The sequence below is a fragment of the Struthio camelus genome, chromosome 2 (assembly GCF_040807025.1).
Source record: "Struthio camelus isolate bStrCam1 chromosome 2, bStrCam1.hap1, whole genome shotgun sequence".
NCBI classification, from domain to species: Eukaryota; Metazoa; Chordata; class Aves; order Struthioniformes; family Struthionidae; genus Struthio; species Struthio camelus.
This window is the reverse complement of record NC_090943.1, coordinates 52,590,710-52,612,959: the sequence shown is the minus strand read 5'-3', so window position 1 is coordinate 52,612,959 and position 22,250 is coordinate 52,590,710. Positions and strand designations below refer to the sequence as shown.

Here is a 22,250-nt window from a genome sequence, read left to right as displayed (position 1 = left end):
AACTATGCAGATATTGTCCCACCAGACTAAAAAAACATACAAACTATTTTCTACAAGAGAGAATAATAAATTTATCAACCATCTTTCTTTTTATAGATTTGCCCCACCTCACACAGGAGCCACAACTCGTTTCCACAGAAAGAATAAGAATTGATAGGAGGGAGAAGGATTCATTTATTGCATCATTTCTAAGTGACCTCAGTTTCACATCATGGAATTTTATTTAGTTTTTAAGAAAGATCAAAACTGCTTACAGAATACTCAGAGGAATTTTTAGAAGATCACTAGTTGTGCTTTGTTAAACATCTTCTTTCAGCTATATAAATGTTCTTACTTGTTACGCTTTATCACTTTATCATAGAAAAAAGTCATATATAAATAATACAATTACATAGCTCAGAAAGTCTAGAGGAACTGTTATATCTTACTCAGTTCATATTCTGACAAAAGTTCTTCAGAATTCAGCTGTACAGCTACAACTGAGTAGAACAGCATTGAAACGAGGAATCTTAGTGTTAGCCCAGAAAATATGAATAGTCTGTTTCGTTGTGTTTGCCTAAGGAAGGAAAGCTCAAGAGGAAAACTCATATGCCCCAATTCTGAAAACGCACAGTGAAAAGCCATGCTCATGAAAGAGTCAGTGCAGCATGGCAGTGATCTTTCAGGAGTGGATCTCGTGACACACGATGGCGCTTAAAGGAGCAGCTTTGAGGTATATCTAACTGGAACTACAGGTGACCAAAAACAATAGTAAGGAGCAATGATGGGTCTTTGTTTTTGTAAAATACTTCATGACGGTTTCACTCATCAGGATTCATTCTTTTCCTCCACTTCTAACAGCTCATCAAGGAATTCCACAACTTCACCCTAGAAGGATTAAAATTAACAGAAATAGGTTAACTCTACTGCAAAATGAATGGAAAAATTTTAACTATTTTAATTAAAACATAAACTGTAGTAAGTTGTCAAACTAACTGGCTTTATGTAACACCCTTCATACAGAAGCTAGTACAACAAGCTTTTAAACTGCAATTAAATGGCCCATACAGAGGTAGCCCACGTACTTGCAAGGACATATAGATCTTTAAAAGAAGAAAATGATATAATTCACAGCAAATCTTACACTTTTTGAGGTATTTACATAGACAATGAAAACATCAAATTTAGAAAGTAGCGGCACAAACGATTAAAAAGCCTGTTAAATTAGGAAATTGTTAGAATATGATAAAGCATTAAAGAACTTCAGAAAGCTTCAAAATTCACAGCAAAAGTGTTTTGTAGAACACTAACTTTGTAACTGTCAGGTAATGACCTCTGTTGCACCCTTCTACCATATACCTCTCTTGTAACCACAAATCTTCGCATGTGACGCTTCAGCGCAGCAAAAATACATAGAAACAGATATAGTAGAATGTTTTCCATACTGGAAACAAATGCTTTGGTTTTAAATTCAAACCAGAAAAATTACAAATATACACGCGTGTCTATGATGTAATTTTATAAGCCCCACCCTGCTAACAAGGGCTACCAACACAGCATAAAAATCCAACTCTCATTATTTAAACTACTCCTGACCTAGTCGTATGTCATATATCATAGTCAAATCTCTTCCTGTAGTCATGCTTGAGAATTTTGGGTTGTTATTGCCCCACCAGCTGGAATTTACTGCCTCTTCAGCCAAGCTACAGTAACTGAGCTGCAACCTTTCATAATGGGTTTCAATCCAAAGTAACACAAGGAGGCTGAGGTGAAAGGGAAGTAGTAACAACTCGAATTATTTAAAATTTAATGTAGCAGCACATCTGCCTGCACCCTCAGAAATATTCATATTTTCCCATTTGCCCTCTGCATACCGTTCAGAAACAACACTGCCTTAGAGAAGAGAGACATTGTTGGAATGCCTCTGCATATTTTCACTTTTTGATGCAACTCAAATACTGAACGCTAAGAGAGGTGTAGAGTGATTGAAGATGCCTAGCTTTAAATTTCCAGCCCCTTATTCTAATAACTACTGTGTTCTGCTAAACTGTTTTAATTTAACTAAGCTTTTTTTCAATTTCCTGTCCATCCTTTTTCCACATAAACTTATGTTCCAGAAAGGTCAAAAGATGTCATTTAGCTTTTCTTCCCAAACAAATCAACACTTTCTGAAAAATATTCTGTTGGAAAATGTGATCAGCTCTTACTCACTCTCAGGTTTAAAATCATCAGAATTTATAACAGTTGCGTTGAAAGCAAACGATCTTTGCTGGGATGCTCCTCTTCCATCTAGGAAGGTATACGTTAGGAAGACTGCATCTTCAAGATATATGCAGTTTGAGACTCAAAATGTTATAAAATGAAAAATAGAGAATTTCTGTTTATTTTGAATACAGCAAGATTAAAAATATTAACATCACATTTTTCAGAAGTGTGATTAGCAAGGAGAGAAACAGGGAGAACCAAGCAAACAAAAATAAAAGTGGGAGGACAGCTGGCTGAAATAATTGCTGCTCTTGTTCTCTGTTTCACCGTTCCATCTTAAAGAACTTGAGTTCCTGCTACTGTGAAGTGGTTTTAGCGAGTCCAGAAGGACGGCAACTTATTTTGCTTTGAATTTGTTCAAAACATCTAAGCATCCAATTCAATAAAGTGCAAGAAAAATTGCCAGCACTTTCATATTTCCTGCCTGTCCTCCTGGTTGCAGGAAGTCTGGCAATTGGAAAACAGGAATTCAACATTTCTGCACGTTTTTCTTTGTTAAAAGCATTTTCATTGCCTGAGGAGCCCAGTCACGGGAGGAATTCAATACCACTTCAAAAATGCACAGGAAGAAAATATCCACTAGGTCCAATAACCGCTATGTAAGCTCTATGTCATTTTAAAATTACATAGACAGAGCCACAGAGAACTTAAAGTCCAGGGATTCTAGCACAGCTCCTAAATCTGTATGCATAAGCATTTAGGTACCTTTTGAAGGACTACAAATAGGCACAGAGTTCTGACAATGGGAATAAAGATGTCTACTTTAGGGGGTCTCAGATCAAATTCAGACAGATTCGTTTATACCTCAGGATCATATTTTCATAAAGGAGCAACAGATATTAAGAAGGAATTACCTTTTCAGTGTACTTGCAAAGATAACCCTCAAATGGTAAAGGTTTGAGAGGCAGGGTGAAGGGCAGAAACATCGGATAGCATGACCAAGAATGGTATGATGAAGACATGGCCATTTCATTACTGTGCCTTTGATAACTAAATCACATAGGAACTTAAATGACTTTGTATTACTTTCGTGCTCATCAGAAAGGTAGAGTAATCCAAAAGATGATGATCCAAGCAGAGTTCATGTGTTTTCTTCTGATACGTTTTCAAATCCAAAAGCGGGTGAAAAAAAAAACTTAGACTGAAAAGGATGTTTAGAAGTAGCAGTATTTGAAATAAAAATCTGACCGAAATCTCTGTGTCTGGAGTTGATCTCTAGAGGAGGGTATGACAGAGCTTTCTGGTCTAATGAGAAGTACTGGGGAGTAAGAGAGGTTGAAATGTGGCAAAAATATGAAAATACTTGCTGAAACAATAACTATACAGAAAAAAATGCTGTAATGTAACTGAATAATTGCCGGGGTTTTGATTGCTTTTGAAAAGGTAGAAACACCAGTTTACAGTTAAAAGATACAGAAAACCTACAGTTAAAATGTTTTTGCTGGTGCTTTATCATCAAAATGCAAAACATTTGCATGTTGTTGATATTCTGGTTGGCATCCTAATGAAAAGGTGATAATGCTACGTCAGAAGAGTTGATCACATTGTCATACTAACAGCCATGACTAGATCGATCACTGCCCTTGCCCCATTAACACTCACTTGACACAGCATCAGGTATTTTGCATGACTGAAGTCAGCAAATATTTCACAGGTGTTAACTCCAGGGAAAAAGAGTCTTGCTCACAGATTATCTAACCTCATGCTGGCCTGTAGACTTGGCATCTGGAAATCATCGTATCATGATTCTGTGCTATAATGTAAGCACTGAGTGAGACATAGTTCCTCCTGTTGTCTCCTCAGCTCTTTGGGTCCTATGTTAATAGGGAGAACAGCAAATTTTACATACAAAGACAGCTGTAAACCCATAGCTCTTTCTGCTAGAGAGGCCAACAGCCATCCAACGCTAATGCAGGTTACATAAACATGCTGCTCAGATGCAGTGCTGATTTAAATCAGGGTTGTGCAATATATGGCTCACAGCATAATCTAGCAGGCTGGTTGGCAGCTAATAAGTCAGTATGTGAAGTCTGACTAAGCTTGAGGAAGAGGAGGGTGTATAGTGAGGCCAGTACATGCCTGACGGTTAGGCAACTGACAACTGGAAAGTAAGTACACACCAAGCAGATGGCTTGGTCAGATGCTGGGAAGCGCTTCCTCGTCGGCAAGTTGGCCCTTGGTCCACAGTCACCGCCTTCTGGTTTGCGATGGAGGTCAAGCGTACGTGCTGCCGGAACACCAGCTCTGCCAGCACCCTGATGACCTACAGCCTTGCAGTGCAGACCTCTTCCCTCTCCCAGTCCCGGGATGGCCAGCAGAAGGTGAGAATGACAGGAAAGATACAGGGGAAAAGATGGGACAGGTATAGCCTGAAATAAGGGAGGCAGGAAATCATGCGGCAGCAGAGGAAGGTTCCCACACCAGCGTGAGTGGAAGGAAGAACCAGTGAAGCTGATCTGATCAACTGGAGTCTTTAATTATCTGTCAGATATTCAAGTTGAGCACCCTTGGCTTAGATTAACAACTGACCAGAGGCACAAAAAGAAAGAACAAGTTTTGGATCACAGTAAGTAAATAGTTCCAGAAGGTCTTAGAGACAGTATGTAAGTGAATTATTATAAGTAATAATTTTAAAACAGAGTTCTTGGTCAATTCCGTATAACCTAACCCAGCTTAGTGCAAGTGGTGCACCAGCTATTATAAGTGAAGCTACAGCATTGGAAAAAAGAAGTCCTAAAGAGGAGGAAAAATGCAGACCTCCTCACTTATCACCCCAAGCTGAGTGTCCAAGACTGAGGTACCCACTAGGAAAGGTCAGCAACAATCCTTAGCCTGACGCAATATAAATACTGCATTCACACACACAAAACACAACCTCTTGGATAAAACATCTGTACTTTGGAGATTACTAGCCAGCTATTAAAATAAACAACAAAGAGGAGAAGTTACCAATATACGACTCAGCTATAGCCCATTTGAGACTGATGGTCCAGCACCAACTTTTCTTTGGCCAGCAGCATTTAAACATAGTAGCAACCAGTAGCAGTCGAACCGCTCCCTGACAGACCCAGATGCTCCTCCTTTCGTTGCTAAAACCCAGCGCTGCCTTCCGCTTGGCCAATATTAATCATTCCTAGGCCCTTGCCTCCAACTGCAATCTGTTCTGTCCTTTCTCACTGTGGACTGGAAAAGTTCTGGAAAAAGCAGTTTTCTTGCAGTAACCCATACTTTCCATGCAGATTTGCTGATGGCATTTTGTATAAGGATTCCACATGCACTGCAGTGTGCCAGTCTGTTCTGCAGGGAAGTATCAGAGAATACTAAAATAATAATGTTCTAGAGTGAATTAAGATCTACAGAAAAAATATTTTTAGGGATATGCTTAAAAGCATGATTGATGATCAGCAAATGAATAAGAAAAGGCCTTTATCCTGACTAATCCAAAAAACTGAGCTTTAACAGACAATACAGAGAGACAGAAGAATTGGCTGGATCTTTGTTTGTTTCCTTATGATCTATGACCTAAAAGGAAAACATTTATCCCACAAAATGTTCCCCTGGTATTCTTCACAGCAAAAAAAAAAAAAAAAACACCACAAAACAGATTTTGCTAAAGTTGGAAGATCACAATGACTCGAAACTTGCTCAACAGTGACACTAACAAATTTGATTCCCTTCAATTTCAGTAGCTAGTTGCGGTGGCAACACAGAGTTAGATTCATGAAAAACACTGTATTTTGTTTGTTTTGCTAATGCGTATCTAGCTTCAAGGACTAACAGCCATTTTGCATGACAGAAGTCCAAGATTTCATATAGCCTGTTGTGGAGAATAAGTGCCCTGATACAGCCTGCAAACTAATACCATACAGCCCACTGACCAGTGATACTTTGGGGGACATTATTTTAGGGTAATAGTAAGGTTTGGGTCAATGAATGACTCAGCCATGGTGGCCGTAAGGTTTATTCAGCTTTCAATCAAGAAAAAGTTCCGTGATCTAAATTTCAATGAGAATATGAGAGTTCACTGTGACCACCTCAAAGCCCTCCTCGAATCATCCATGAACAGTAAAGACCAGGCTCGACATTCCTCGCATTCTAGCCGGGAAAAAAAATCCCTCAATTCTTTGTGGAGAAAAATTATTTGGCCTTTAACTTGTTTATTTTTCAGATACTTAGTCTGCAGTGTGACCCACTGTCACATGCTTTTAGTTTTTTTCAAATATTAAAAAAGCTTAACTGTTCCTTACATATATGTCAACTACTTTTCTCTAATATTTTTCCATTTCTTTTTTTTATATTATATATTCTGAATATATAACTTATTTTCCCATACACCATGGGAGTTCACAGTATACTGCAGTGATTACAGTAGCATTTTACAGTAGTCTAATAAATGTGCTTTCCTCTTAATGTTTTTGTAAAGCCTACAAAACATGAGCCAGTCTATTTTCAGAGCAACTTAAACATTGCTCCTATCCATTGCGCTGAAGATAGAAGCCTTCAAGTGGCTTTGTTTTTAAATTCTACTTCTGCTCTCTTTGTTGCTTTATGCTATACATAGAAGTTTAAGAAAATCTGGGAGGGTAAAAAATCCTCCTAATTTCAGCACCTGCAACTCAGGGACATCCTGCCATTGGTGGTGGCAGGTGGTTTATAGGGAAGGAGGAACACCTTTGACCATCACATACTTCCAATGGTAAAAAAAACAACTGGGAAAAGCATGACGCTTCTGAAGAGAGCCAGCCACATGGCCAATATCTCCACTAGGAAAGGATGATGATAAAAATGTCTCCTTTTCTTTTTTCTTTAAAGAATCCTGCATTAAACAGGGACCATAACAATGTGAATTACCTGTTAACTAGCTCTTAAACAGCTGCCACCAGCTGTTTTCAGTGTAGTGGTGTTGGTCTGAGGTCATAGGCAGGACAGCGTCTGCTTTTACAACTTGCAGTCAGAAACGCATTTGTATACATCATTTGAACATATGTACAAAAGTGAGCTAATAAAGCTGAAAATATATTGCTGGCAATTTCTGAACAGAAGAATAGACTGAATTCAGATTATTATTTGCTATCAGTAGTCCACTGCACCATCATGCCTTGATGCTATTTCCTGTCTTCTCTTTCCACCAGTCACCAGTTCAACACTTATTCTCCTTTGCCTCACACTCAGGAATGAAGCACTTAAAACCTCAGCTATTATACACATGGACACAAACATTGTAAACAAAAAAAAAGAGCAGGATGTCAACAAAAAAGGGTCAAAGCTGCCAACGGTTCTTCACCTATTGATTAAGTACTGGGAGAAAATTCACATTGCAGGATCATCACAGACAAATACTTGTGGTTCTAGTGCATTTTAGAATAGCTAAGTAAAGTTATTCCTGAAAAAAAATCCTTAAGAACGTTGAATTTATGGGCCAGAAACTTGTTTGTCTCACACAGTTAGTGAAGTGCTGAAGTTATATCTGCACTAGTTGAATATCTGGCTCTTTAACTGCATTTCACTTTGCTATTTAAATCTGCGCAATACTAGAAGTTATATCTATTACAGCCTTTATGTGTTACACATCTGAACTGAAATCAAGAAGTACAATTATCCATGGCTAGCTAAGATGACAACATGTGTAATGTTCTTTTAACTTCACTGTGGAAAACTCTATAAGGATATTTAACAGTAATTACTTTTAAGAAAAAAGTAATCTGTAGCAAGTTGGCGCTAATATTCTCTGTCACCTCTACCATGTTGAATGTTCAAACTAAAGTTTTTCATTTCCTTGTGGAAAAACATTACTAAAGTAATGTGAACAAGACAGTATTTCTTGTAGTGACATATGCAAAAATCATTACTACATGTTCCATGTATTACTGGAAGAAGCCAGATGTTCTCACTTGCTTTGCTAATGGGATTTAACAAGACACATGGATGATCTGGGACATGGGAACGCTGAAAATTCTGAATAAAGTGAGCTGCACCATTTGGGAATAAGGACATATTCACCTAGGAAGGGATCCTTTTGCTATACTAAACCTTTTGCTTTGCCACAGTTCACTCAAGGAACGGGAATGATTTTTTTGCTCAGATTATATTGTAGGATTTTTGGCCCACAAGCAACTACACAGACAGCAAACAGGGACCACAAAAGCTCACAGACGGCATGATCTGTGGTCCAAGAAGCACATGGTTTAAATAAACAGAGTGCACTAAGAAGAGAGGTTGCTTCCATTCTTAACAATTTTTAATAAAGCTTTTACTGTAACACCTTATCTGGGCTTTTCATCAGTTTTCAGCATTCCAACATAATAAACTTTTCTGTCCGTGCCAGGAGAAATATTAAACAAAAAAAAAAAATCCCCTTATACTACCAGGTCCTGCCCGTATAGCAGAAACTGCAAGGTAGCTATTTTATCTTTGCGTTATTCCTGCTCTGTCTGGACACCTTGGAAGGCTCCTGCAGCCAAGGAGAAGTTCTGCTAGCCAGGGATTTGTGAGTTCACTACCAAAAGCCAGAGCCAAGCCAGAGGCATGGATGGCCTCCATCCCTCCCAGGTTCTTCAGCTCTGGTGAGGGCAAAGAAGCCCTGCAGCTTTTCCCTGGGAGAGGAGAACGAATAGAAACTTTTCTGGTACAGCAAGAGGTGTGGGGTACGGATATATGTGGACCCAGTTATTTTGGCTGTTTAACCCAAATATGTAACCCACTGGAATGCTTCTTCCCTGACACTTCCCCAAAAGTTTAATCTTACTTTTCTCTGTACTTCCCTCCTGCAAAACCTAAGGCCATTTGCTATTGCACTAGTGAAATGGCCTACAGGAATGAATGCCAACAGATGAACACTTGTTTATTCTATATACAGTGCTTGAATCTGAAGATTGTTTCCATAATCCTTTCTTGTAACAACATATGGGGAAAGCGCTCACAAAGGACTGCTTCTCTCCTTCCTTAATTACTCATCCCTTTGTTTGGAGGAGCAGATATGAAAGAAGGAAAAAATTATAAATGGAGTTTATGCCTAACATAGGAAAACATCATCAGTAAAGCATAGTGTTTACACAAATCAACAGGGGAAAACAAAAAAGTGTGCAAGTATTTACACACCCTGGTGGAAACCAATACAGACCAGTCCTCATTAAATTTAACCTTATAACAAGCCTATTAAACTGTCTTTCACAGAGTTTTATCACAATGGAAAGACTTCTCAATCTTCTCAATGTCTAGTAATCTTGCAATGGAATTTTGTGTATAGAGTTGTTTTCAGGTCACTAGCATGCTGAAAGGCAGCACAGACATATTATTATTTCTCCATTGTAAAATAGTCTCTTTCCCTATGCGCTGGATAATGTAAAAATTGTAAAGGTGATTTCATTTTATAACATAAAACATCCTTCTCTTTTCTGTTACAACTAAAAACACCTCAGCAGCGCTCATTACAAGTATATTGCCCTACACTCTAATTCAGCATGGCTCTTTGTCAACGCAAGCAATGAACTATTCCCACATCTGAAGATTTCTTAAACCTTTAAATGAAAGGTTCTGAAAACAAAATAAAAAACAACCCAAAGCCTCCATGATTTATACTTTAATCTCAGCTGTGAGGGACAAAGAAAAATCCTTTCAACAATTTAACTATTTTTCCTGCACAGAAAACCCACATTACATAGTTCATATCTAATAGTAGTTCTTATATGTCATTTGGCCATGAATTTCAAGCAGTTAAGAAGCAAGACTGAGTGACCAAAATGGTACTGTGCAGAAAGAAATAACAGATAATGGGACTTCCCTTTGATAAAAAGCTTACAATTTAGGTGGTTACTTCTGGACAAAAATTACACAGATTTTTTAAATCTAGTTTAAACTAGGTTTCATAAAAAAGGAAAAAAAAAAAAGCTTGCTTTAGATATATATACATTACTTTTGTGCCCCCTACTGTTACATCTTGCAAAGAGGATTTTTTTTTTTGTCTGAGCAGACTACATTTACCTTTGTGTTAATAGTTATACTGCCCCATGTTCTTTTAAATGGCACATGAGTGACCTAAAGGTCCTTGGATTTGCTTCTTATATTGATTCACACAGTAAAAAATTATGATAAATTGGTCAAGGCTACAAGGAGATTTTTCCATATTAGATGAGTCCTGGAATTCTATCTATATATCATCTCCACTTTAATAATACGATGGCTAGTTTTTTTTTTTTTTGACCACAACTTTCTCTCTAGAAAACTCACCTCATCATCATCCATCACATGCTGCTTCGCAAATTCGTACATTTCCAACTGGAGTGTAGTTATGTTGTGGTATCGAACTGCATCCTATGAAAAAACCCCAAAATGTCTATGTTATTTTACGATAGCAAGACAGGGGAGTGCCATCATATGTATTTGAAACTATTCCAATGAAACCAGATCCAGACCCCGTAGAAGGCAGATGCTGGGGAGGGGGAGGTTTAAAACGTTTGAAAAAGGAAACAGCAGAACAGCAAGCCGCGTATCCAATGTCTTCTGTGAATCCCTCTAACCATAAGCACCACTGGTGTGAGAAGAACAAAGCACTCCCCTTTCTCATGTTTCAAAGCACTGGCTAGTCTGAGAATAAAGGAAAGAGACTGCCAGAGCTCAGCAACAGCCTGTGCCTACATTCCAGCGGGCTTTGGACGTGAGAAAGCCTCCGTCTCCCCATGTACTGCTGTACAGCAGCGGAGAGTTTCTGGGAAAAGCAGATGCTGAGCTTCTTTGCATGATACTGACTCCCTCCTCCAGCCTGAGTCTGGGTAGGATCATTCTGCATGGTCATTCACCTGTCCCTCCTCACTTCCTCAGGCTGTTTGCCTGGACAGCACAGTTTAACTCAGAGACAGCTACCCCTATATTTGTTAACACTGCCAATCCACTTTGCTTATCCCATTTAACTCTTTCGGGGGCAAAAAACAGGAGACTCTTCCTCTTTCACAAGGACACCCAAAGCTTAGGTCCCAGAGCCAAGTGCTGCTGTCACCCTTTCTACCACTTCATGAAATAAACCAGAGACATTATGTTTTTTGCGGCAGTTAGGACAGTAAACAACTTCTGTTCCCACTGAGATGGATCAAAGTATAAGAAAACACAGCTGTGTGCATTTAATATTTTATATTTAAAAATTAAATTATCTGTAGTCCCCAACTCCTGAGAAGTTATCAATGAAACATTCAGAGTTAATGTGTAGGGACCTTGTTCTGTCTTCTCTGCACACATATGCCAGCTCTGTTTGCGGTTTGCTGTTTCATTCTGTTGCTAAAACCCTCACTCCTAACAACATCAAACATCGTCTTCAGTATGGCTACAGAGAGCGGTTCTAGTCTGAAGAGCAGTAACGTCCAAGCGGTCCCTTTCCCATGCAAGTTCAGACTCGCTGCTACTGCCTGAAAGTACCAAATGCATTTTCTCTGCATTGTCTCTGCCAGCAGAGCACAGACTTTGGTTTCCAGTGTGCAGATAAGGTGAGTCTTGCACATAACTCAGCAACTGTCCACTAACAAAATGCACTTAACTCAAATGGAGTGGTATTTTTGTCTTGAGCTAGCTGGCCTGAGAGGAAGGAAAGTGTAATCATCAAAAAAGTATTCTAACTTAGAGAACTAGGTGCAATATGGCTGTAATCCTTTTTTTGCATTTTCAGTCCTCGTTCACCCAGCTTTGTTCTAAATGGAGTAAGTAGAAAGTGGATTTAGCTGGGGTTATTATATCCAGACACATTGCAATGCCAACAGAACCTGAAATAACAAGTAGGTGGGCAACTACCTCTTGGCAAGTGACAAGTGATTGACATAAGCCCATCTGTGACTTAAGTGATCTTTCGATCAGGAGATTTCAGCGGCCAGCTATTTTATTAATCCAGGCAGATAATGACACAAATATACATAAGTGGCAGACAAGGACCACCGAGAACTTACTCATCATATTGTAGCATATATCAGCATAAAGGGAAGAACTATAACGACATTACACAGTACATTTCTGTGCACAACCTTCTATATGGTTTTAATAAAACAGTTGTTTTTAACTCCAGAACCTCTAGAGCTAAACTCCAATTTTTTACAGCTTATATAACTCACTGATTTCCAGGGAAATATCTGAACGTGCCCAGAAGGCATTTTGGATCATTCACCTACCGATCTGGGTTGAAAATCTTCTTCCTTGAGTCCCCATTTGTCTTTATGGTATTGATAATAGACCATGTTTTGTTTCATTACTTCATCTTTTTGGTCAAACAGAAGGTAACTAGCAGCACAAGAAGCTGCATTCTTCATGTCATTCACTAATGAATAAAAGCAGAAAACAAACAAAAATAAATAGGCAAGGTAAATGAACCAAAAGTACAGAATTCCTTTTATATCTAAGCTCAGAAAAACTCAGAGGGAAACAGGACCCATTTTCCACCTCCCCATCAGCTTCACTAAAATAAATAAATAAATAAATGCTTCCCAGAAAGAACATGCTATTTTTCTGTTTTAAACCATGAAAGGCCACAGATCCAAAACTGCTTACAAGTTCTGCAATATGTAACACAATGCAAGTTTATGGCTATAAGCATCAGGTCATGCACAAGAGCAATAGGGGAGTTTGGCTGCCCTAAGAACTATCTTCTTCCTCTTCGGCAAAATGGGTATAACTTACCTTCAACACTGACAGTAATTTAGTAAATCACCATGTTTCCATGATGGTTTTCTAAGAAAATCCTAACCAAAAGTCCCACCCAAGTATCCCAGTATCAGTAAAGTGCTGACCCACAGCTTGGTGACTCCCATTGTGGCATTTCTTAAAGACAACAACAACACGCCACCCCCCCCCCCGCCCCCAACACCCTTTGTGTTACTAGAATTGACAAAGAGGGGGAAGAGTGAATGTGTGAAAGGGGTAGTCAAACAACATATGCAAAAGTCATTAATAGCTTGGATCTACATGGCTGAGTAATTCTTCCCTTTGGTTTTGGAGCCTCTAGGAATGGCGGTAAGGGCAATAAGTGTTCTTCACAGTGCAGGTGCTTCCTCATGAAACCAGAAAATTCACTGAATGTTTTATCTATTGAATGTGTAATCACTGAGCACCAGCACACTATCATTTGGGTTAAGCAGTCCCCTCTTTTTTCAAAATCCATTTAGCCCCATGTGCTTCCATTCTAATGACATTATGAGAATCCACTAGGAAAAGGGATAATGGTATGAAATACTCTGTAGGTTTCTCTGTGGAAGAAGTTCTGAATAGTAAATCAAGAACTGAGTATTCATTCAATGGTTGGTGTTACATTCAAAGTGTTGCCTTGAAATCACAGTTTTTCCTTCTCTCTAACTGAACGATACGGAAGTTAAAAAAAAAAAAAATTCTTGTTAGAGCTATACATTCAGCTGCTTATCAACCACGTGGGCCTAAAAGCTTGATCACCGTGCATTTTTGGCACCAGTGTCACCATATAGGCCTACAAAATGAGTTGGTGTTATTGCATAGCTGTATTCCAGCGTGTAGGAAGTGGCTGACTATTTACCCTAAGGTGTCATACTGTGAGCTACTTCAAAAAGGCAGAAGAGCTGATGTATCATTTAAACACCTAAAATACACATGATGAAATCTTACCATTTCTATAAAGCTCTGAAAGGGATACGTAACTTGTGCTGGCAGTGGGTATCGTAAAGAATGATGGACAATGTGATACATGAGATCACACTTACTCAGGAACCATCTTATTTTTCAGGCACCCAAGTGGAGACCAGTCACAACCAAGCATTTCTTAAAGCGGAGGGGGGTTGGCCTGGGCAGAATCCAGCCTTTATGGGACTTACATCCAGCACTTTATTTTATCATGGATAATTTTATGAACAGGGGAGGAACACATACATTTATCTCACACGTCTGTTAACTGCAGGCATCTCATGAAAGTCCCAGAAAAGGTTAAAACGCAGATTCTGAAGGCTACTATTTACATTCAAAAGCAATATAACTAGAGGAAAAAGACTCTGAAGGAAAGTCTCTCACGCTATCCAAGTGTTATATAAGCACATTAGATCACTACTTACATTTATAATAAGCAAACTGTAAGTAATGGTACATGGTTGCCACAAATTTCTCAACAACAAAGCCTCCTATAATCGGTGTCAGATTACTCTCGCACTGTACTTTGCATGCAAGGGCTTCAATATAATGATCTAGAAAGAAAAAACAACAACAACACAGGAAACGGACAGAGCACAGTGAATTATTATAACCCTTCCCGCTCGCTATCCATTAAAATTTGGCCTTGTAATGCTCTCCTGGGTCATATGCAGCTGAGGCTTGCTGCTTGGAAGTACTGAGCATCTACAATTCCATCTGAAGTACATATCAAGTACTGATACTCAGCCCTTCTGTAAAAGTCATTAGGGTTTGGATTTCAAATATATCCAAGCTGCCACCTGAGAGAACTAACAGTTGTGTTTCACTGACACCTACAGGCAATCTTTGGTTGTAACTTTTATATACAGTATTATGGAGTATTGCATTATTTCATATGAACTTAACAGTGCTGTTTTTAAATGTTTGATAGCCTTTGCAACTTCATTCAATTATTACATAATTAAGGTCTACACATCGCTGAGCACAACAATGCCTCAGAGAAAGACATAGGGTGATTGCAAAGTAACCATCTAGAGACGGCAGCATTTGTTGCAGTTTGTACGTTTTGAAGGGGAAGACAAACACCAATACGCTGCTCGCTACAGTACAACTTTCATCCAAAAAGGTTTGAACTTCAAGCTCAAATACTTATCCAGTTTACAAAAGCTTAGTATAATGGGATAGGACTAGCGGTGATCTTACCTTCAAGGAAATACATTCCTAGAAAACTTTCCATCAGAGAACTTCCAGGACTTTCCAGGACAAATAACACTAAGCAACAACATCCAACAAATATTTTAAAGCCTTTGTTTCCCTGCAAGCCACATGTGGTAGGTTAAACAAGTTATCTAAGGCTGTGCAGCAAGTCACCGACAAAAACAGCAAAAGAGCAAAGGCTCCTTTCCCTGTTTTTATCTCTGACAATTCCTAACATGAAGAGCATAGGAGCTAACTGACAGTGCTTGGCCAAATGAAATTACCAGGCCCGTCTTTTACAAGAGCAGTGGAGTCTCCAGACAGAGTGGTGTGCACTTCCAGCCAGTGCTTAAAGCCAGAGCCATGAGTTCCTCAGCGAAACGATCCCATGTAATGAAGACAGCTGGCTTCCAGATGTAACTCACTGTTCAGGGATAAATATGTACCTATTGCAATCACCACATATTTCTGGTTAACATTTTCTGCTACGTCCACCTCCTACAGTAAAAAACCTTGGAGGCAGGAAATGTCTCCCTGGAGCAACAGCACAGTTCAGCTGAAGCTTTTCAACGCTGCAAGTAAATCTGAATTTTCTTACCTCACAGATGAGGACAAAATATTTGAAATACACGGTGGTCCTGATGACATCACGTGGTACTGGTACATCTCCTTCCCACCATTAACTGCTGGAATTGCCCTTTCAATTCCAAGCAGGAAGAGGAAAGGTAATGGTAAGCGCCAAGCACAGCTGGGCATGGACGCAGCAGAAGAGCCATGGCTACTCTTACGGGGGCAGGGAACTATCCGGATGTCAGGGTTCTGGGCTACTTGGGGAGAAAGCCTGTGGTTCATGCTTTGCTGCCTGTGATGTGACCTCTACACTCCTTGTCTGGTGTCCTAGACACCTGCCTGCTTTGCTTACAAGTAAAGCAAGGCTTGGGGAACAGCCTGCAGTAGCTATTCCATGTTAGTGTGGAGTCGGCGTGCACCTGTACAGCTGAGATATTGTGGAGCTGCTCTTATATCAACTTATTTCACAAAGTTCCCCCCGCCAACACACATGTTAGCTTTAGGACAAAAACTTGGGCTGGTTTTCCTTTGGCAACTTAGAAATTCTGTTGCGTTTTTCATGTTGAAAAATGTATTGGGGAAAAAAAAATGCATTCTCCACACAAATACTGTCAACAACACTGAGCCCAGAGCTCTGACAAAACGATCTGTTTCTTTCACTACTGAAGAGCATAGGAAATGCGCATGTGCCATTTTGACAACAGTCAAGAAAGATGATATTCCTTTTCCTTTGCAAAGCAATGATTTTTTCAGAGTTATATGCTTACAAAAAAGCATCTGCTGGCAAAACTCAGGTACGTCAGATGAAAAAGAGGCAACAGAAATTTATCGTATTTATCAGAAAGGTGATATTATCACCAGTGATGCTGAAACCACACAGTGGTTTTGGAAGGCAGGCTAAATACTGAGCCTCAAAGGCAGCCAAATTGATATGGAAATTATGGTCAAGAGATTGGACTGGATAACTATTGCCAGCTGGATGGAACAGTTGTTACTATTTACATATCTGTTTTATTCTGACACTCTTAATTTCCATGTTAATGCGAGAACCCTCTGTTCTGATTTTCTGACATCTCCCACCTATATATTACTTAAAAAAAAAAAAAAAAAAACTAAACCAGAATTCAAGCAGTTTTTAGCGACTCTAATAAACTCACATTGGCCCGAACTGAGCAGGGGGCAGCCTGTATATTTTACGTTGCAAACTGTGGAAGGGGGGCTTTGGTAACTCATCCTAAGGATAAACTGAAATGCACTTTCAGTACTTTTTTCTTATCATTTCCTAACCACTCACCTGCAATGGAGAGATACAACTCTTTAAAATCTTTGATCTCTCGGGAGCCTTCACAGGCTGCCGTACAGTCATCGTAGGCTTTGAAGTAATCAGGAAGAGCCAGTTCCATGTCCGAGATGGACGTTCTCCAGTTGTCACCGTTGTATGCTCTCACGGCCCTGACAAAGAGATTCTGAAAAATGGGCAGGAATGAAAGTTAGCAGTAATTGATCTGTGGAAAGTGTTGTATAAATTTCGGTACCTAAGGTACTTTAAAATGTCTTCTCCCTTGAATCGTGAGGATTCAAACACAGTAAAAGAGGTCTCTGTATTTCTGAATTACTATATAAGCTGTTACTCAGTTAACACGAGGGCAATAAACACAGATGACTAAAGGATTTTACTAGATATTTACTGGTAGAGTATGTAACTCCATTTCAGATTAACAAAATAATCGGCTGGACAGAGGTAACTGCGATTCTAAAGCAAAGATTTTGATAGAGATTTTCAGCGAAGTCTGAACACTAGTTATCTTAAATATGTTAAGCTGTGCTGCTGCAGCACTCACACGTTTGAATAACTCTATCCACCTCCTTAGCTCCATGGGTTATCTGCATGTAGTGTCCCTCAGGTATACCACTGTATATGACTTGCTGAGACTTATGGAGCAGTGATAAGCACAAGAGGTGAGAATTACTGAATGCATGAAGAAGGCAGAACAGAGATGACTCTGAGGAAGACAAGAAGAGGGAAAGCACAGTAAGACCTGAGAATATGTACGCAAATGAGATCCTTGAATCTCACACAATAAGACAAGAAATTAAAAAAGTTCTAAAAGACCAGACTATGAATAAAAAGCATACCTCATAAGGTTTTGTTTCCAAGTCTTTAATATGCTCCTCAGCATCAGGCATAGTCTTATAGTAGGCCATGTTTCTTTGCATCATTTCGTCATCTGGATGCTTCAGAAGAAACGTGTGAGCTGCTGCAATAGCTTTTGGAAGGTTATTAGCCTAAACAGGGATTGGGGGGAGGAGGAAGAGGAAAAAAAAGATAACTGAAAAAGCCTCTTCAAAGTTTCCCAGTTTTTGTCAACAAACTTTCCTGCAGTCTCTGTATTCCCACGCTTACTTCTACTAAAACCATAGTCTCAGAGGATATGATGGTATGGTAACACTGATAATATGCTTCTCAGTTTTACTACTACCTGCACCACTGCGAATATTTCATTCTGCTTTTTATTTTAAAAGTCTGTTATTACTGCAAATAGTATAGATGATGATTACAAATAGAAAAGAATACTTTTTCCTCTTCTGCTCATAAAGCTGTCAAGGCACAACGTTATACTGCTGCTCCTGTGCAGGATAAATCACCTAGCAATTACTGATGTTAACCTATAGCTATCGGGCAGGAGTGATCGCTTACCAATTTTTTCATGGTGTTTACGTAGCTTATTTGCCTAGCAGCATAGGAGACAATATTACAGTAATATACCTTCTTGATGATGCTGTAAACTTCCAGCAAGCAGCAGTTACTTGCTCAGCAATTGTGTCCTAATGCATTATGTGACTTTCTGCATGCATTTTTAAACTAACCAAATTGCAAACTTCAAATTCCATTGGAGATACTTTGTCAAGTACATGTTCCTCATTTACAACTAGGTATGTGCCAAATACGTATGTGCGTCTATGTTTGTGTCCTACATATATACCTAAATATATATATAGCATATAGTATATGGAGAGAGAAAGGGAGAGTGAGAGAGTGAGAAAGTTTTAAGTATTTGTGAAATATTAAAACCTTTTCTCTTGTAAGAAAAGATCCAGATCAACACATCCACATAGCGTATGCATGTGTAGTTGATACAGAGTTCCACCTAACATCTGAAATAGCTTATGGAAAAGTATATGTAAGACTATGAGCAAGAATCACAAGCATGTGTGCACATGCACTCTTCTGTTTGTATCCATAAAAAGAACCCTTTCATTTCAGAAAGAAATTTGAGGGACTGTTACACCACGGAAATACTTCAACCCTAACATCTGCTCTTGCTGCTGTGCTGCTGTAAGCATCAAGGCACGATGCCAGCTGCACTTCCTGGCTGTCCCAAAACTATGCACTTCCAGTCAGCCCAGACGTTGCTACATGCAAAGGGAAATCGCAGCTGCACTTTCGTCAAATGCTTAATTTCTCTTGTGCTTTATGCTTTAATGTTATTTGCTGGTAGGCTGATAGGCATTTTATTTTTGTTTAGTCTGTGATTTATTCTTGGTTTCAACTTCCACCGCTAAAAAAAAAAAAAAAAAATTGTAGAAACACATTCTTAAGTAAACTCAGTAGCCTTGAGAAAGACAGCCCTCCAGAGGAGCAAGCAGCAGCACAGAAACATCTGCTCCCAGGATCTAAGACGTGGCAAAATTTCACTGTTGAACACACCTGAATAAATACACTGTCACTCTAAAAAAATTACATTAAGCATTTCCCACCTCCTTTTTCCTACAATGCTAAATGATGTTACGGAAAAAAACCTGACATTCCTTCTTCAGGAAACCACCAGCCAGAAAAATCCCTTTGTACGTAGTGGCTGTATCTGCAAAATCCCTAGTACGCTGAACCCATTCAGAACTCTCCAAGCGAGAGAGAAGAGCTCAGCGATGGAGATTTTAAACAACAGATACTGGAGAGAGAAACGGCAAACTGCACCTCACAAACCTACTGCAAATGTGAACAAAAACCAGTTTAAAGGGGGAGAGGGGATTTCTCTAACTTCCCTTTCGCATTCATACCTGCCAGTTACTAAACTGTAACAGAAACAGTAAGCAGGAGCAACTTTTGTTCCAAAAACATTATTGATGTGATACACACATTGCAAACTTTGTATATACCACGGGGGGGGGGGGGGGGGGAGGGGGGAATGGATAATTAAAATAAGTAGGGCAATAAATGGAAACATTTGTGATGATGTCACTTCGGTAGCTGCAGATTGATCTCAGAACTAGGAGAGTGGCTGCCCGCTCCATTATTCAAAAGAAATCACCCATGTTTAAATACCTTCTGTTCTCTCACCTGTGTGTCGAGGCTTTAAGTAAGTTTTTCAGTACAATCTTAGCGATGACTTTAAATGCACAAAACCATGCCCATGTAGTACTGTGCATGCAGACACTTACTGTTGCATGAGAACATATTTCCTTGCCTTAGCTTATGCAACTTGGGAAAAAGATTTAAATTTTATATGAGGAAAAAAAATAGTCCTACAAATAATAAGCAACAGTTAATAAAAAGTGTGTTTTCAAGCAGCAATCTTAAAAAGAATATGCAAATATACAACCCTATATAATGAATACTCTGATATACTAGGAGGGACTCCCTACGTGAAAAAACAATCTAACCAAACGACACAGTTCAGGCTTGCTCCCCTCCCTCCCCAGCTGTCCCACTGGCTTGAAATGCAAGTAGCTGCAGTATCTGAGGGGATGGAAGGAGGCATGGATGTTCATTTAGAGAACGACCAAAGACGAAAATGAGAAAGGAGTGAGAAAACTGTGAACTACATCCTGGACAGGAGGATGAGAAGCTAGAAATACATGATGAAATCTGGTAAGAGAGATGTTCCCAGTCTTGGCTGACCTTAGAGTAAAAAGTAAATACCATTCCACAGCTAGCATTAGTGCCATACTTCAGCAGTCGATTTTAACTTTTTTATTTCCTGTAGCTGTAACAATTTCAGAGTTTTGTAGGCATCGTGTTATCTGTAAGTCACACGTTGGGACCACTTGAAAGAACTGGAAGAGAAGAGAGCAAGTGAGGAAGCTGGACAAGCTGAGGGAGAGGAAGCAGTGGAGCGAGCTACAGCATAGCAGTGACATGAAGGGTTTGAAAAGGTTTTAAAGAAGGTTAGAAGAAATTAAGAAGGATGGAAAAGTAAGAAGGCCGGGGTAGGAACTGCACAACAAGGCATAAGGAGCCAGGATCTGGCGGCTGGGGATTCGGGAAGAACCAAGAGCTAATTTAGGGGATTTGCTGGATGAGTTGTGGAAAAACTGGTGAAGACAGAGCAGGATGGTACCCTGCGGGCAAGTAGGGGGAAAGACAAGGTACAAGCTGGTCCGCGACGGGTTACGCAAAGGTGGGTAGAAGGAATGGGCTGCAAGATTTGCTGGGGAAGATGAAGATGCACAAGGTCGGCACCATGGGAGGGAAGGAGCCCCAGCGGGGGAGAGGATGGAGGGAGACAACGAAGAGAAACAGAGCAGGGCCGATAGGTGTTTCAGGAAAAGCGGTCTGGAAGGGGTGACAGAGAATGAAACGACGGGCTACGGTCTAGGATAACCTGCTCTGAGGACGAGGCTGTCGGGAGGTAGGATGGGACATCTCTCAAACATGGGGCGTCCTAATGGGGCACCTAGAGCAGCCGATGGCATGTAGGGGCACGCCGCGCCGTCCTCCCCCGCCGCGATGCCTCCGAGCGACACCAGCCGGCCTGCCTCGCTGAGGGGGTGGCCAAGCATCAGCGAAGGTGGCGTGGAAGGAAACGCCCGGTGAGGCGCCCCACGCCCGGGGAGCGCGCGGCTCTGCGGGCAAGGGGCCGAGGAGGCCGGGTCCGGCGGCGCGTCCGCTCGCTCGGCCTTGAGCGGCGACCGTCGTTTCCACGCGGGGTAACACACCCCGATTTCCACGCAGCCCTCTGCCCGCCGGAGGGGAGGGTGGTAGGCACGAAGGTTTGGGTGGGGGAAAGGGAGAGGAAAGGGAGGAAGAGGACGGCAAGGCGGGAAGGGGCCTTACCTTGAAGTAGGCGAACTGCAGGTACTTGTAGGGCTCGCGGCGCTGGAAGTCCTCGAGGAGGTCGCGGCCGGGCTGCGCCTGCCGGAAGGCGGGCAGCCCCTGCTTGCAGCGCCGCAGGCACTGCGCCCGCCGCAGCACCCCGGCCAGCAGGCGCAGCTCGGCCAGCGCCTCGCCGCCCGCGGCCGGGGCCGGGGTCGCCGGGGCGGCGGCGGCGGTGGTGCAGTTGCGGTGGCAGAAGGCCTCGCTGTCGCGCAGCAGGCGGTAGAGCCGCATGCTCACCTCCAGGTAGCTGACGCTCTCGGGCCAGTTCTCGGTGCTGTACTGGTCGAGGCCGTAGCGGTAGGCGGACTCCAGCGGCATCAGCTCGTCGCGCGGGAAGCTGCGGAAGCTGTAGCGCTCGTACTGCGCCGCCGCCGCCGCCAGCAGCAGCGCCGCCGCCGCCAGCCGCATCCCTGCGCCCGGCTCCCGCCTCGCCGCCGCCGCCGGCCACCACGTCGCCGCCACGGGCGGAGGGGAGAGGGCAGCGCGGGGCGGGGCGGCGCCGGCGCCGCGGCCGGGGGGAGGG

The 22,250-nt window shown here is 41.2% G+C and overlaps 1 protein-coding gene across 3 annotated transcripts; it reads right to left on the bottom strand.

The window, feature by feature from the left end:
• Positions 1-154: 154 nt before the first annotated feature.
• On the bottom strand, positions 155-22,190 carry CRTAP (cartilage associated protein). 3 transcript variants are annotated; one of them, XM_068935724.1, is made up of 8 exons: positions 21,854-22,190; positions 21,686-21,763; positions 17,767-17,916; positions 16,925-17,096; positions 14,289-14,417; positions 12,390-12,535; positions 10,471-10,554; positions 155-867 (listed from the first exon to the last, which is right to left on the bottom strand). In XM_068935724.1, the coding sequence occupies exons 1-8, from the start codon at positions 22,133-22,135 to the stop codon at positions 808-810; spliced, it is 1,101 nt and encodes a 366-aa protein (XP_068791825.1). In that variant the 5' UTR covers positions 22,136-22,190; the 3' UTR covers positions 155-807. The 3 variants fall into 3 exon arrangements, with proteins under 3 accessions (XP_068791825.1, XP_068791826.1, XP_068791824.1); XM_068935725.1 differs by having other exon boundaries at positions 21,965-22,188; XM_068935723.1 differs by having other exon boundaries at positions 21,686-22,190.
• Between the last annotated feature and the right edge of the window lie 60 nt (positions 22,191-22,250).

Coding starts and splice junctions, on each gene's coding strand:
- CRTAP (XM_068935723.1), bottom strand. CDS start 22,135: ATGCGGCTGGCGGCGGCGGCGCTGCTGCTGGCGGCGGCGGCGGCGCAG. Junction 17,917..21,685: donor TGCAGTTCGCCTACTTCAAG/GTAAGGCCCCTT, acceptor ATCCCTGTTTAG/GCTAATAACCTTCCAAAAGC. Junction 868..10,470: donor ATGTGATGGATGATGATGAG/GTGAGTTTTCTA, acceptor TAATCCTTCTAG/GGTGAAGTTGTGGAATTCCT.